Here is a 14,803-nt window from a genome sequence, read left to right on the forward strand (position 1 = left end):
GATGGGGCAGCTTCACAGCAGCATTTCATTTCAATCCATGCTGATACAAACTATGAGAAGAGAATAAGCAGTGTGATATTTAGTCTTGAAGCATTTAACTTTACTCCAAAATTCTAATAAGTTCAGAGTAATTCTGGTATGTCTCACAAACATGTTAGAATTTATTTCTGTACTTGCTGATAGTAAATTACAGGGGAACAGAGGGGCCTAGGTGATTTAAATACCACTTACAGCCATGCAATTAGACACACGTAAATAAGCACGGGGAATTAAGCTGAAGTGGATGTCGTTTTCCTGTCCTAGATGACTCCCAAGTGCTCCTGAGTCTGAGTTCTCCCCCTGACACCTGCATATCTCCTCAGGCTGTGATTTCTTTTGCTGTAAGGGAAGACCAACACTCTTCTCCACCATTACAAATGACTGTGAAGGATACTAATGAAAATTAGTGTATAAGACCAGACATGATTACACAGATGCATATCAAAAGTCACATTATATCATTTACTACCTGGGTGATTATCTTTTTTCAAGATCTCATGTTCCTCAGTGATTATCCCCCCCCCCTTGGAAAACGAGGATGAGAAAATTCTATATAATGAAGTGCCATTGTTAAAAGGTCAAAGCCCCTTTGGGGGTAATTCTGTGTAGCAAAGTAAGTTACTGCAAAGCTTCCACCGCTTTCTGATGTAGCAGATTTTACGGTCAAGTAGAGCTCTGGCCACAATTTTGGGTGACAGCTGTACAGCAGTGGCACAAAGTCCTTGCCACTGTTAGTATTCTTCAGCAAGCAGAAGGCAGCAGGCTCTGGTGCCCTTTCTCAAAGGGTGCCTTGCTCCTCCCGCCACTAGCAGAGGCAAAGTCCATCTGCAGAGAGACAGAGTTGACCTTGACTTGCTACAGCAAGGTGAAAATCACCTCTGCTTTGCACCCTCCCAGGATTTTAAAGCAAGACAGCCATCCGTCTTTCTTTCAAGAAAACAAAGACTTATCCTGGTTTGCCTGCGACCCCGAGAGAGGATAAGGGCCAAAACTCAGACTGCCATCTCCCAGGCCTTTGATCAAGTCTTGTAAGGAGGGCTTTCACATTTGTTACTTCCTTCGACCCAGAAACATCAAAGAGAAGACCCAAATCTCTTTAGAGCTGAGCACGAACCGATTTATAAGCAGCTTTTCAATGTCACAATTATCCAGAACATTTTATGTGGTAATAAATTAAATACTGGTAGTGTGGCAATGGTTTTAGTATGAGGAGCAGCACCTATATGCAAGGCAATGTATACGGGCCATGTGGTTAGGGTAATTCCATCACCCTGTGATGAGTTTTGGACTACATTGTATGGGAGGAACAGATCTGGTGAAAGAAGCAGAAAGCGAAAAATAAAGGAAGATCCCAGACTCTGTGATAGGTCTGGTGAAAACAAAACCGATGGCACTAGAAAAGATATCATCAATCATCAAAATCTCTTCTTCATAACTCTCTAGCTCCCTGTTTGAAAAAAAAAAAAAAGACGTGATAAAATGCTTAAAATGCCAGAGAGTGCTGCCGGGTTGGGGACTTACAAGAAGCTAGGGGTCTGGATACTGTTGAGGATCTTGTTCTTTGTTCCCCCAGAAATGTAGTCCAATTGAAAACCTTTCTGAAACGAGGAGATTCATGCCCACATTGAACACATGACACGGAAGCCATGCATGGTCCTAGCATACACGTGTGTTCCCCATGTTGTCAATGAGACCTCTCCAATGTGTGAAATCAGGAGGGAGGAATTTGCTGTAAGCCACTGAGGCTCTTCTGATCCTGCTGTCACTGCCTTCAGTGGGGCCAAATCAGGCAATTATCATCAGCGCCAGGTAACTCCTGCCATACAAACCACCCCTCCAGACATATTTTGTAAAGCTGCAGTTAAACAATTATCACATGTTAAAAGTATGTGCAGGAGGGGATGAAATTCTCTTCCTAAACACAGCTTTCAGCACATCCATTTAAGTCTAAATGCTGGGGTTTATAGACTCGAAGAGGAAAACAGAATCAAAGGCAAATGTTTACCTGCCATGGATCTAGGAGGTTTCCTTCACAGTCCCCACAACACAAGTCAAGTACTCCTGACTATGAAAACAAAAGCTTATTTTCCAGAATGCCTTCCATTTGCTGTTTTCCAAATAATTCTTCTTTGTCACAATAAACCTTAAATTAACCCTCACTCCTCCCCGCTTGCAATTTTAGTGCGATGGCATTAACTGTAGAATGAACAAAAAAAAGCCCTTCAGCTGCCACTTCAGTATGCCCCATATCTTGGATTGTTTTTACTGTCAGCTTTTAAGGTCAGAACATGCACCCAGCAATAACCAGCCCTTTTTTTTTTCCACTAAGAGACTGAAGAGGCTTCTATCTAAAACAAGGGAGTTTTGTGAGCAGGCTGCGAGCTCTGGGGAGACAAGCCCATGCTTTTAGCTTTGCAGGCGTGAAGCTCTCATAACCTGGGCTTGCATTTCTAGGCTTCGTTAACCCTGGCAGCAAATGCTGCTGGAGACGTGGCTGGCAGTAAGCACATGAAAGGCCTTGCACCCAGTTTCTGCAAATGGCATCATCTGTTAATAACCATGCACCGAGCAGAACTGTGCATCTTCATTCCCTTGTAGACAGAGCTGGAATATGTACTGCAGTGTATGTACAGTCCCAAAAGATTTGTGTGGGGTGACTAATTACTTTTCTCCTTAGAAGTGGGCAGGGAAGCATAATATGTTTGTGATTACAAGGACATAAAAGGAGCGTATGATTATTTTCCATGGGAATCCTTGGGAACAGCAACGCAAGCGTCTTGGAGGATGGCTGTCTAAGGTGGTGTTCTCTGCAGGACCATTAAGTCTCCTCCCAGCTTCTTCATCTTCTGCTGCGACTTCTCCCTGGCAAAGCTATCCAGTGGTGCATGGGGTTAACCATGAACTTTTTTTAGCTCCAACTCTCCATCTCTGAGTCCTTCCAGAACACTCATAAGCCATGTGCTATATTTGCCTAGCTGGAGTTGTTAAGAGGACGTTGACACAAGGGAATATATCTGCCTGGAGAAGAGGGTGGACGGCTACCCTTTGAAATTAAATATTGTCAAGTGTCTGTAAAGGACTGCGTGGGCCAGTGTCACTGAGCAGCCCCGAAGCCGAGGGCTCAGTTAAGGAGGATACGGGCAGGGTACATACATCACTCATTCCACTCGTTTCCCCCGCGTACCATATGTCACTAAACGCATGACCCAGCCATGTCCTCATTTCCGTATTTCAAAAGCTTAATTTAACGCCAGAAGCCTTTCATGATCCACATCTGTCTGGGGGTTTCTGCCACGGCTGGGCCTGGGCTGGGTAAACCTGCGATTGTAACTGCTCAGATGCTAAATTAGGACCCTCTTACTCACAGCAAGATGCTAGGTGAGAAAAGCAGGTCAAGCCACGAAAACTGGTTTCGCCAAAGTAAGCAGTCAACAGTTCATCCTGTCACCTGCTGAGGCCGACCAAAGAGCTCTGCAATAAAGGAGACATGGGTGTTCAGATGGGATGGTCTCCCATCAGCTCTGCGAGAAAGGGAGGAACACTGGTTATCGAGTGACATTTGGGTCAGAAGGCAACTTTCTTAAAATACACTTATGGGTTCAAGCCTAATTCAAATAATCCCCAAGGAGGGGAAGGAAAAGTGTGCACAGCTCCGATGTTTTCCCCAGATCCATCCACTTTTGTGCTCCCCGAATCAAAACAGATTATTTGGCATTTGTTTATTCAGCTCCCATGAGGCCCTGGAAACAGCTGTATCCTAAATGCAGAAACCTCTCAAGGGTGGAAAGGCAGCTTGAGAGGAGAGCACCCCTTCCCTCACACCAAAAGTAGCCCAGCTTTAGGACTAATCCCGAGGTTGCCAGTGCATCCATGACACTGGCAGAGTTCCTGCGCACTTATTTTTTGACCCGATGGCCAGGCCATACTATGAGCTGGGAACCAAAGCACTGCTGGGGAGCCAATGGCGATACGTGAAGGCTTTGTGGCAGTTTTTCCTTCCAAGCATTCAGTAGCAAAAGGTATGCAAGAAGTTCAAGCAGCAGCTGTGCGCCCATCTCTTGTTGAGGCCATGATGGGGGCTCAGTTCTAGTGGGACTCCCAAAAAACGTCATTGCATCACTACGTCTGAAGGAATCACGCCCGCCAACGTTGCTGTCTCACTAAACATGCTAATGCCACCTTGTCATCAGGGTGAGATCCAGGCAGTCGGGGGGAGGCTGAAGCGCTGAACTCAAGATCAGAGCATTTTCCTGCTATCTGCACCGCAGAGACAATGTGTCATGTGCTTGTGAGATTACAATTTGGGTTTGTTATCATCCCTTTAAATCAAAAGGAAGTTAATGCACACAAAGGAAACACCAAACCATCACGTCAGGAGGGCTATAAATCACTTACTGCTGAATATTAAGAGGACATCAGAGCGCCCAGTAGGAAAGCAAGGGTTTTGAAAAGCCCTCTTTTCCTCACAATCCCTTCATTTCAATAAACCTTTCTTTTACTTTGGGAGAGGGTGAAGGACAGCACATGCTTTCGTGAATACAACTATGAATGCAACCAGGTTTGTCTCGTACTTGTAACTCATGGCTGACTGCAAGCACTGGTCAGTGCCTTCCTGGCCGTCGGGGCATTGCTGCTGCCCAGGTGGGTCCCGTGGTGTCCAGCAAGGGCTGAGCTCCTGCTCTACCTCTGCTTTCAGCTGAAAGCACTGAGCTGCTCCTCTAACCAGACATTTATTTTATTTGAACCGGTGAGCACTGAGTTGTTTTGGAGATCTCTAGTCTCCTTCCCCATTCCTCCCTTCCCATTCTTTCCCCCGGCCACCAGACCCAGCATCTCGAAGTTTTACAGAGGGACATGCAAGCAGTAGCAAAGAGATGGCATAAGCTTTCTTGCCATTTTCTGTCTTAGTAAAACACACGGTTACAAAAACCAAGAAACGGAGGAAACAGTGGGATAGTCAGATCTTGGGCAAAGCAGCCCATCTGGCAGTGAAGGTCCCTTTCTGCTCTCCTGCTCTGGTCTTACCGCCCTTCAAAAGGACATCCCGGGAGGACTGCGAGGAGCCCTCCACCACCTCCTCTTCCCCTGGCAGGTGCCCAAAATCCTCCTCCCGACAATTCTCCAAACCACACGCTGAAATCCCACTTCTGCTGAAAAAAAACTTTGCATTTCCAAACTTTGTGACCTCCCAAAACGTGTCAACTCTGAAAGCTTTCAAGCTGACTGCAAATGTTGCAGATCGTTTCTGCAGCTCTTATATTCTGAGCGATTCTAATGGGGAAAACACGGATGTAACCGTTGCTTTCAAAATGTGATTCCTGCTCGAAGGAATTATCGGGGAGGGGGTAATTGTCTGGAGGATGGTGTGATTCAGGACTGCTGACTTCTACTCCTCACTCATTCAAAGTCACCGTGTGAGTCAGTGGAAAAGTCACTGAAACTAGCACAGTCAACAAGGTACTGACATTCATATTTAGGTTTCTAAATCAACGGTGTGGAAGATTTCAGCCCAAAGGTATGGGCTTTCAAAGCAAGAGTGGGTGAAGGGAGCAGGCTAGGTTTGCAAGCCTGCAGGTAAATGCCACCCTTAACTCTGCCGCTTCAAATTCCAGTGCTTCTCACCCCCAAAACAGTGCCAGCTAAAGGTGTAACAGCACTTTGGGGAAGTCCATCTTCAGTCCAAGCAGAAGCCAGGTCCATATACCTGGTTCTCTGCAATGACTGAAATATTACGCTGCAAAATAAACGTTCCTTTTGAATGTAAAAAGCAGAGGAGTCATAGCACACAAATCTTTAGAATGCAGAAGCTACTGCCTTGAAGCTCTGCCACCAGTGGCTAATTAATTCTAGGTACCGTGACGATGGCATCACAGGGAAGCGCTATTCTGTGTGTAAGCAGAAGCTCTGTACACAAACAGCACAATGCACAAACAGAAATCGCACCTCTGAGAGCCTTTTCATTCAGAAAAGTCAGTCATCTTGAAAGCGCTACTCGCAAGAACCGGCTCGGCAACCTGAATATTAGAAAGATAAAATTCAAAATTTATCAGTACGAAAGTAATAGCAAGAGGTCTGTGCAGTGAGAGAAATCATTGGGAGAATAAATAGCTTAGCAGCCTCCGAATTAGCAGGACAGTGAAAGCAGAGATCGACTGCGAGATCTTGCAAATCCACAGGAAATGACTCACAAGACGAGATCGAGTACAGCTTCGGTTTCCAAGCCTCAGACACGTTTGCTTCTCACCATTGGGGCCAATATAAGCGTATACAACACAAGGACATAAAAATACATCCAGATCATACAGTCAGACTCTCAGGCATTAATCAGACAGTGATTAATGCCCAGTCCTCCTCAGCGGTGTATGCATTATAATGGCCTTTTAATTACATGATCGCGCCCTGGGTTTTTCACGTGGCCGTAAGTCTCCCCTTCTTCTGGTTCTGTAGCAGCCAAGTGGTAAATGCCACGCTCCCCACTTCACGCGCATTGATGCTCCTGCTGACCACGGAGACTTTCGGCATGAGAGATTTTAATTAGCCGTCTGTGCAATCGTCTGGGGTAAAAAAGACAGACACAGGATGGGTGGAAGTGTGTCAGATCATTACATCTGGTCTTTTATGGTACAGCAGCTGAAGACGTTCCTGCCGTTTCCTTGCCCCCAACCGCTCACTCCTGCCCTGATGCTTCCTTTCGCTGCCAGCTTGGCTTTGCCAAGATGTTTATCATGCCATTCTGGAAGCTGCATCCTTGAATAACTTTCCAAAATAAAGAGGTATCGGGGCGTATTATTAGCTGGGACCATTCAGCAGATCCGGCGGTGTAACTCTGCGACGGGGGGATGCCTTAGCACAGCCGAGGGGGTGTCAAACCGGGCTTCGCAGAGGAAGGAAGGGGTGGGGAGAGGGGCAGCACTGCTGCCCGACGGGGCATGCCACAGGCTGCTGAGGGCAGGGGAGCGGGCTTGCGGTCTCACACCGTATCTGGTGTTACGGCCGAACCTCAGGCAATGACAAGTGCGTGACTATAATATTGTAACCCCACCAAAGCCACCGATTCTAGTACCGTCTCCAGAGGACGTGCTGCTTCTCCCTGGGGTTAACTTCCCTCAAAGAAGACCTCGAAGCTTTCATCAGCTCTTGCCTCCATCGCATTACTAGCAGTCCACAGATTTTTCTCCAAGTTTCCACTTCTGTTCCTGAAAAGAAAAATTACAGCACTTAGAAACTGCAACCCAACAGAGCAGAAACACAATTTCCACCACAAAATCCGAAGGACCCCTCAAGACCAAATCCCATAGAATGGACTTGAAAGATAAATCGGTAAGCGGCTTCCTTAGGGATCGCAGCCGCGCCGGTCTGAGTATCCCTACGCAGTGAGAGCGGAGACGGGACGTCTCCCTCCCTGCCCTGGGAAAGAGAAGCTGCAGCTGAGGGGCCTGCAGAGGCCGGAAGGGCAAGGTGATGTGTTTGGGTGGGACAGACAGATTCTTTCTCCCAGAATTGCCCAGCTGCAGAGGACCTGGTGGAGAAAGCAAAGCCTAAACGCACTGCTAGTTGCTCAACTTCATGGGCCAAACTTTCTGTTCAAAGGCCAGCTCCTGTGACCCCCTCCTCTGGGGACCAAGCAAGTTTCCAGGGCAGGAGAAGATGTCAGGGCGTAGCTGTGAACACACCACAAGTTGGGAGAGATTTTACGGTCACGGCACCGTTCATGGCAGCAAAAAGCATTTAGATTGACCTACAAAGCCTGCGCTCACCCCACGCCATTGCTTAGCACGGCTCCGCGGGCTCATCCGAGCTCTGGCAGAGGGCCAGTCGGGGCGAGCAGAACCCCAGGGAGGTGAGAAACCCGGCCGAAGGGGCCGAGGAGCCCCGTCCTGTCCCCTCGGGACGCAGCTCCGTGGGGGCACCGCTGCCTCCCCACGCCCCTCGCCCGCCAACGGGCCGCCCGGCCCCTCGCTGCGCACACCGCGCCGGGCCTCGTCAGCCACCACACCGAGCCAGGCTGCTGGGGCCGAGCCCAGCCGAGCCGAGCCGGGCCGGGCGGGGCGGGCAAGGCCAGGCTGCGGCGAGCTGGGCCTGGCGGGACTGAGTTGGGCTGGGTCGGGCCGAGCCGGGCCTCACCAGGTCGGGCTGAACAGGGCTGAGCGGGGCTGCTGAGGTGAGCCCAGAGCCCAGCCGAGCCGAGCGGCGGGCGGGGCGCGGGGGCTGCGGCGCGGGGGGCGGCGCCGAGCGCGGCGGCGGCCGCACCCCGGGCCCTGCGCTGCGCTGCGCTGCGGGGGCTCGGTGGGCTGGGCCGGGGCGGGCCGCGCCGCCGCGGGGGAGGCGCCACCGGCAGGCGCGTCCCCTCCTTGCTCGCCGCCGCCGCTCCCTCCCTCCGACCGTCCCTCCCGCCCGGGTCCGGCGCTGCCCTGCCCGCTCCCGGCGGCCGCTCGGCAGCGCCGCCGCTTCCTGCCAGCGCTCCCCTCTGCCCCCCCCCGCCCCGTTCCGCCGCCGTCGCCCGCGGCGCCCCGCCATGGCGTGAGCGCGGCCATGGGGCTGGCCCGGAGCCGCCGCCTGCCCCCGGGCGCTGCGCCGCTCCCCCGGGCCCGGACCCCGCGCCGCCGCCGCCGCCGCCGCGCCCCGCCGCGCCCCCGTGGCGCGCTGACCGCCGCCTCCCCTCCTCCTCCTCCTCCTCCTCCTCCCCCGGCTGCCGCCGCCCGGCGACGAGCGCGGCCGTAGCCCCCCGCCCCCTTCCCACCCCTTCCCCCCCCCCCCCCCCCCCCCGCCGCCGCCCGCGCTCCCGCGCCGTCGGGCCCGGCGCGGCCGCCAGCCGCCAGCCCCGGCCCGCCGCGGCGCGGCCTCCCCCGCCATGTGAAGCGCAGGAAGATGCGGAGGCGCAGCCCGGCCGCCCGCGGCGAGGGATGAGCCTAGACGGGGAGAAGATGACCGAGGAAGCCTACCCTGACGAGTGAGCGGGCCGGGCGGGGGCGGCGGGCGGGCGGCCGGGTGGGGGGGGCCGCCCTTTGTTGCCCCGGCGGGAGCCGGTGCGGATCCCTCGCCCCTCACCCCCCCCACCTCCACCCCCCGCACACACAGACACGCAGACCGCCGGCGGACAGAGGGACACGGACACGCGCGTACGTGTGCGCGCTGCCCGCCCGCGCATCCGCCATTTCGCGCTCCCCCCCGAGCCGCGCTCATTTGCATACCGCCTTTTCATTCATAAAAACCCCCAGGAGGCGCGGGGACGCCGGGGTGCGGGGGGGGGGTGGGTGGGGGCGCACCCCCGGACACCCCCCGCCGCCACCTCTCCCCGCCCCCGCTGGGGGGGTCGGGGCGCCCTGCGAGGGGGGGGGGGGTGTCGGCGCGGCGGGGCGCTTCTCTTCCCCCGCCCCGCACCCCCGCGGATGGGGGAGGGGCGGATCGGGAAGTGCCGGGGGGGACACACACACACGGGGACGGGGACATCTCGGATCCCCGCCCCGGCCGCCGCCGTTTTGTGAATAGGAGGGCGGCCGCCGCCGCCGTCACATGACGCCGCATTCATAAATCCGGTCACCGGCGGCCTCCCCATTCACCAACCACCCCCCCCCCCCAACCCCCGTCCCGGGGGGCTGCGGTGCCTGCTGCACCCCCGCAAATCACACCCCCCCCCCCGAGAGCCCACCCCAAGCCTTTAAAAATGCCCGGCGGTGCTTTTTTTTTTTCACCCTTTTTTAAAAAAATTTTTCTTCCCCGAAATAAAATTTAAAAGCTATTGCAGCGAAATTACAGGAAGGGCTTTTACAAGCCGCGCTGGCCCGAGCGTTGTTGCTGGCCATCTCCTTCTGGGCTTTGACAGTCAAGAAAAATGACTCACTGGCGTGCAGGACTGGTTTCGTGCCAAGCGCCATAGGATGTACCGCGCTTTAAAATGACTTCTCTCAGGGCTTGTAAAGCGGCGTCGGAATTGCGCAACTTTTCGGCTCGGTTTTTGGAGTCTGGAAAAAAAAAAAATAATCGTAATTGGTGGCATGTGCTGCGCTTACACCTTCGTAACGCCAAACTTATTTTGAGGTGATTTGCTGGGGAAATGCGAGTGGTGAAGGAAATGGCTTCTGCCTGCAATGCGTGTGTTAAGAGGAGTTGTTATTTTGGTGCTTCTTAATGAAGGGACTATAAATACATGTTTACATATAGCTTCTGAAATTGTGGTTATTTTGAAGTTGGTATGGTTCTTCCAAAAAAAAAAAAAAAAGTTGAGTTTCTCTCCTGTGGATTGCCATGACCTGGCAGGCTGGAAAAATGTGGCCGACTCGTTTCCAATAAAAACCTGCCGGTTCTTGGTTTGGTTTTTTTTGGTTTCGTTTCACAAATTGGACAAGAGGAGCAGAGGTGGGTCCCTGTCTCTGGGTTTGAGAGCATAGAGGCGACCCTAAACAGATTGAGTGGACGAAAGCTGGCGCTCGCCGGCCTTCATCTTGCACGAAGGTGTTGCTCCGAACGCGTTTTCCTGCAGGGCTTGGTGCGGAGGTGAGTGTCGGTGTAAAACACCGAGCGCTTGGCTCTGATGGTTGGGGTTGGGGTTTGGTTTTTTTTTTTTTTCCTTAATTGTAGGCTGCAGTTTGTTTTGGAGTAAATTCTTCCTCCACGTGCCGCTGTGTTGCCACGTGTTGCCACGCCAAGGGAGGCTTCGGCTGATGGGTTTCATGCGCATCCTACCTGGGCTGGGGAGGGAGGCTCTCTGGTCCCACCGCCTCTCCTGGGGTCATCGGTCAGCCCAGCAATGTTGTGCTTCGGTCCCTGGGAGATGAGGAGTGCCGGTGTCCATGGGGGGCTGGTACCCAACCCACTTCCCGGGCCAGCGTTGGCTGTTTTCTTGGCGGCTGGATGTGTTGGCTTTCAGGGTAAATGATGCACGGCGGTCCTTGCCCCCGTGCATATCCCGAGCAGCCGTTTTGGAGGCTGCAGTTCGGCTTGTCATGGTTTAGTCCAGGCCGTCGCCTTGCAGGGCACGGCGAGATGTTTTGGGTGAGCCATGGTTTCCTCCGTAAGCTCGTTGCTTCCAGCCTTGCATTGATTGATAGCATCGCTGAAGCTGGTGACTCATGGGTTGTTTTTCATTTCAGTGGTGGGTGAAGTGATTTAATTTTTTTTTTTTTTTCCCCAATATATATGGTGTTAAAAGAAATAAGGACAGGCCCTACTGATAAGTTTTCTCAAGCTGTCAGAACAATGGTAGTATAGTGTGCTATTTGCCCTAGATATCTGGCTTTAATTTGCATAGCTATTCTCATTTCACTGAGTGCACTGTGAGCAAATGTTAGCAGCCAGATTACAAAAAAAGGACCACTGTCAGGATGCGTTTTAAAATAACCCTCTTTAAGTAAATTATGAGGATTTTCCCCCCCCATTTTTGGCCTTTTTTTTTTTAGTTGATTGAGAGCAGCTCCATAAGATTCTGAGTTTTGAAACAATTTATAAAACCGAGGAGGGAAATAATAGGGCTTGGGATGCTGGAAACTCATTGGTCCCTTCATGACTGCACCATTTCAGATCGATACTTAGAGGTCAGTTTGTCATTGCAAAGCGAGCGCCTCTTTCTGCGTCTCAGCCTTCAATTCTGCTCTCCCCCCCCATCACCCCTGCTCTTCTCCTTTGCGTGTTGCGGGGCGGGGGGAAATGGGGATGCCCGGTAATAAATCGGAGGCACGAAGCTGCGGCGCTGAGCGTGAGTGGTGGGAGGATTTCGGGCAGCGCTGCCTGTGCCCGGGCGAGGGGCAGCTGCCCCGCCGCGAGCCGTGACCCTCTCCGCAGCCGTCATCTCCCCGGGTGGGCTGCTGGCGTCTTTCCACTCGTGAGTGGGAGGATGGAGCTGAAGCCTTAAAAGCCGTTTGGTTTCGCCCGGAGGCTGCCGCCTGCTCGTTCCGATGCACGGTTCCAAGAAAGTCACAGGAAGTAATTAAATGGAAAAGGTCAGAGAACGAGGAAGTGTTGGTCCGCAGCCTTTCGCTGCTTGGGATGGAGCCGCGACGCCCTGCCCGAGCCAGGCAGCGGCTGCGTCCCCGGGGTGTCCCCGACGCTGAGTTATTCCAGCCAGCCCGGAGCGCGCGTGCCGAGCGTTTGCAAGCGGGACCGGTCCCCCCTGAGGTCCTTAACGAGCTGGGTTAAGTGGGATATGTCTCTGGTGGTGTAGGGGGTTGCTGTGGTGTTGTCCAGGGCAGCGAAATGCGGCGTGAGATTGCACCGATGCTTTGGGGTGATGCATTTTTCCCGTTCCAGGCAAAGAAAATTAAACTTGACTCATGCTCGTTTGTTCTTTCGCTGGTCCCAATATCCCATGTCCCTCCACTGCTGAGCAGGGGCCAGCGATGCTTGCTTTGAATACTGAGTCTGTCAATGTTGCAGTTTGCCCTTTACACTGAAAAAATAATTCCTTTCATTTTTTTTTCTTCATTTTCACCGTGCTTTTGCCCAAAACTGATGACTTTTCTGTAACTGTCATAAGCAGCTCATTCAGCTAGATTTTTTTTTTTTTTTTCTGCGAGCTTAATCCGGGGAGGAAGGCATGGGACACGCTGTGTGTCATGACATTATTGCTCGCAAATAGGACAGGAAATGAAGGATTGCCAAAATAGAGCTGTCCGTTTCTTGGCCTGAAAACACGGCTATTTAAAATACAACGTGTAAGTAGCTGCCTTGTTAGGTTACTGGGAGAAGTTGCTGTTTATAAGGGAATAATAGCTCTGCTGGATGAAGGATGAAAAAAAGGGATTTACCCCTTCTACTTGTCTCTTGGAAATTACTTGGAAAGGAGCTGTACATGGAAGACATTTGGAGACGGTTTGGTCAGACAACTGGAGGAGACACCTGTGGGAAGCAGGAGGGAGCCGGACTTGAATTTCTCAGCATGTCAGTCCGCGCTGTGGCTGCAGAACTCCGATCCTGTATGGAAGAGGAAAAACCTAAAAAACCCACCTCTGGGCCAGGAAGTGAGGGTTTTATAGCACAGCTCCTCTCAGCAAGAAGCGTGGTGGGACGGTGTTCAAGCGTGGCGCAGATGCCGCACCAGCAATGGGATCATCTTCGACCTGTTTCTGCAGCCTGTTTTTATCTCGCTGGGGCGCACCCTCGAGCGTGGGTTAAAAGGCAGGCTTTATCTGCCCGTTTAATTAAATCCCGAGGCTGCAAACAAAAGTACGCCGTGCGGCGAGGCTCGCTCTTAACGCGGCCTCGGTTCGCTGGTAGCTGGATTTAAACCACAAAATTGTTTCCTGTCGGCCACCGAACCGCAGGGAGATGATGGTAATTGTCCTTCTTCTTCTGGACCAGGCTGGAAAATAGGAGCTCAGGAATGAGACACAACTTAACTATTGGTTTCAATCCCTCCTTTTGCTTTCTTGCACACCCTGGCATGCTCGAAGAATAGATAAATTAAATTTCCTTCCCTCCAGCAGAATAAGAATAAATGATCTCCAGAGGTGTTAAACCTAGGAGAGATGTGCTTGGACGAGTACTGAGAAGGTGCGGGCAGTCGGCCACATCCCGACACAAGCGATGTTGCGTGTTGGTCCGGCCCGTTGAATGGCAGCGTCCTGTTTCTGCAGAAGTTGAGATCTTGTGACACGTTGGTGAAGGTGCACCTCTTGCTTTCTCTGCTGCTAGGACCGGCTTTGGCCATAGGAACTACTCCCTGGAGCAAATTACTTGAAAGTTGTATTTTGTTTTATTTTTCCTTTTGTATTTTGTTTTTCCTCTTTTTAACAGTAGAAGGTAATCCTTCTCTCAAGAGCTTGCAGGAGTAGAGAGGGCACAGATACCAGCAAAACTAAAAGTACAGCTCTGGAGACTGTGGTTTTGATACATGCTCTGTCTGCTAAGTGGAGCGTTTGATTTTTGGAGGACTTAGGCTTCTGAAGCAGTGCAGAAGTTTAAAAAGAAATAAAATAAAAAAAGGTCATTTGACTAAAAAACACACAAATAGACTGTGGAGTTGATTGACAGCAGATGCGAGCCACAGTGGTCCCCATTTCTGTGGACTAGCAAAAGCAAGCTAGAAGCTGTTGTCACATAAATCCCAGCACTGGTGAGACAGGTATTCTTCAAGCCTGCTAGCAAGAAGAGCAGTGCAGCATCTCCCAACACCTTGCTTATGCTGACCCTTTCTTCTCACCTTGGCTCTGGGTAAGCTCAGTTGATGGTTCCTAATGTGCTTTTTTTAATATTTTATTTTCTTACCTGTTGGGTTTCTGCCAAGATTTTGTGAGTTTTCCTTCCTTCCTTCCTTCCCTCTTCCCTACCCACGCCCACCCCCTTGCCTTGTCAAATTTCCATTAATCATTTATTTTTCTGGTGCTTGCTCAGTACCGAAAACCTGACCCTCTGAAGCTGCAGAGAAATGGAGCCGGGCTGCGCCAGCCGCCTGCTTGATGCCTTCCCTTTGTGCCTAACCCTCACCTTTGGTTTTGCATCAGCTTTTCGGAGCAAAGGTTGGGTTTGCCCGTGTAGTTTCTGGTGCTTTGTTTCCTCGCGTGGCAAGGTGGGCCGTCTGCTGGTGCCTTCTGCTCAGTGAATCGAGGGTGCTGGCTTGCAGAAATGGAGCTGGGGCGAGGGGGCGAGCCCTGCTAACACAGCAAGAATAGCAAAGCGGTGCCCGAATATTGCGCTTCTGCCTGCTGGTGCTGGCGTTTTGGGGAGTTTTATCGTGTCGATGTGGCCGTTGGCATTGGTATTGCAAATATAGCGATGCTCTTACCTCTTTTCCTACTCCAGCTTCAAGTCAGGTGTTGCGTGGGCAGAGGAA

At 51.9% G+C, this 14,803-nt stretch overlaps 1 protein-coding gene and 1 long non-coding RNA gene across 5 annotated transcripts in view; one reads left to right on the top strand and one right to left on the bottom strand.

Moving 5' to 3' along the window:
* Positions 1–549: 549 nt before the first annotated feature.
* LOC142360499 (uncharacterized) lies at positions 550–9,411 on the bottom strand. Of its 4 annotated transcripts, XR_012763101.1 has the most exons (3): positions 8,982–9,129; positions 7,103–7,235; positions 550–6,593 (listed from the first exon to the last, which is right to left on the bottom strand). It is a non-coding gene; the product is annotated as an uncharacterized LOC142360499 (long non-coding RNA). The 4 variants fall into 4 exon arrangements; XR_012763099.1 differs by lacking the exon at positions 8,982–9,129 and adding an exon at positions 9,231–9,411 and having other exon boundaries at positions 550–7,235; XR_012763098.1 differs by having other exon boundaries at positions 550–7,235.
* Positions 8,841–14,803, top strand: part of SPRED2 (sprouty related EVH1 domain containing 2) — a 66,171-nt gene continuing 60,208 nt past the window's right edge. The window contains exon 1 of the mRNA XM_075413314.1: positions 8,841–8,989. Within this exon, the coding sequence (XP_075269429.1) occupies positions 8,943–8,989 (47 nt within the window). The 5' untranslated portion in view covers positions 8,841–8,942. The remainder of the gene's footprint in view (positions 8,990–14,803) is intronic.

Source organism: Opisthocomus hoazin, chromosome 2, assembly GCF_030867145.1.
Source record: "Opisthocomus hoazin isolate bOpiHoa1 chromosome 2, bOpiHoa1.hap1, whole genome shotgun sequence".
Taxonomy (NCBI): domain Eukaryota; kingdom Metazoa; phylum Chordata; class Aves; order Opisthocomiformes; family Opisthocomidae; genus Opisthocomus; species Opisthocomus hoazin.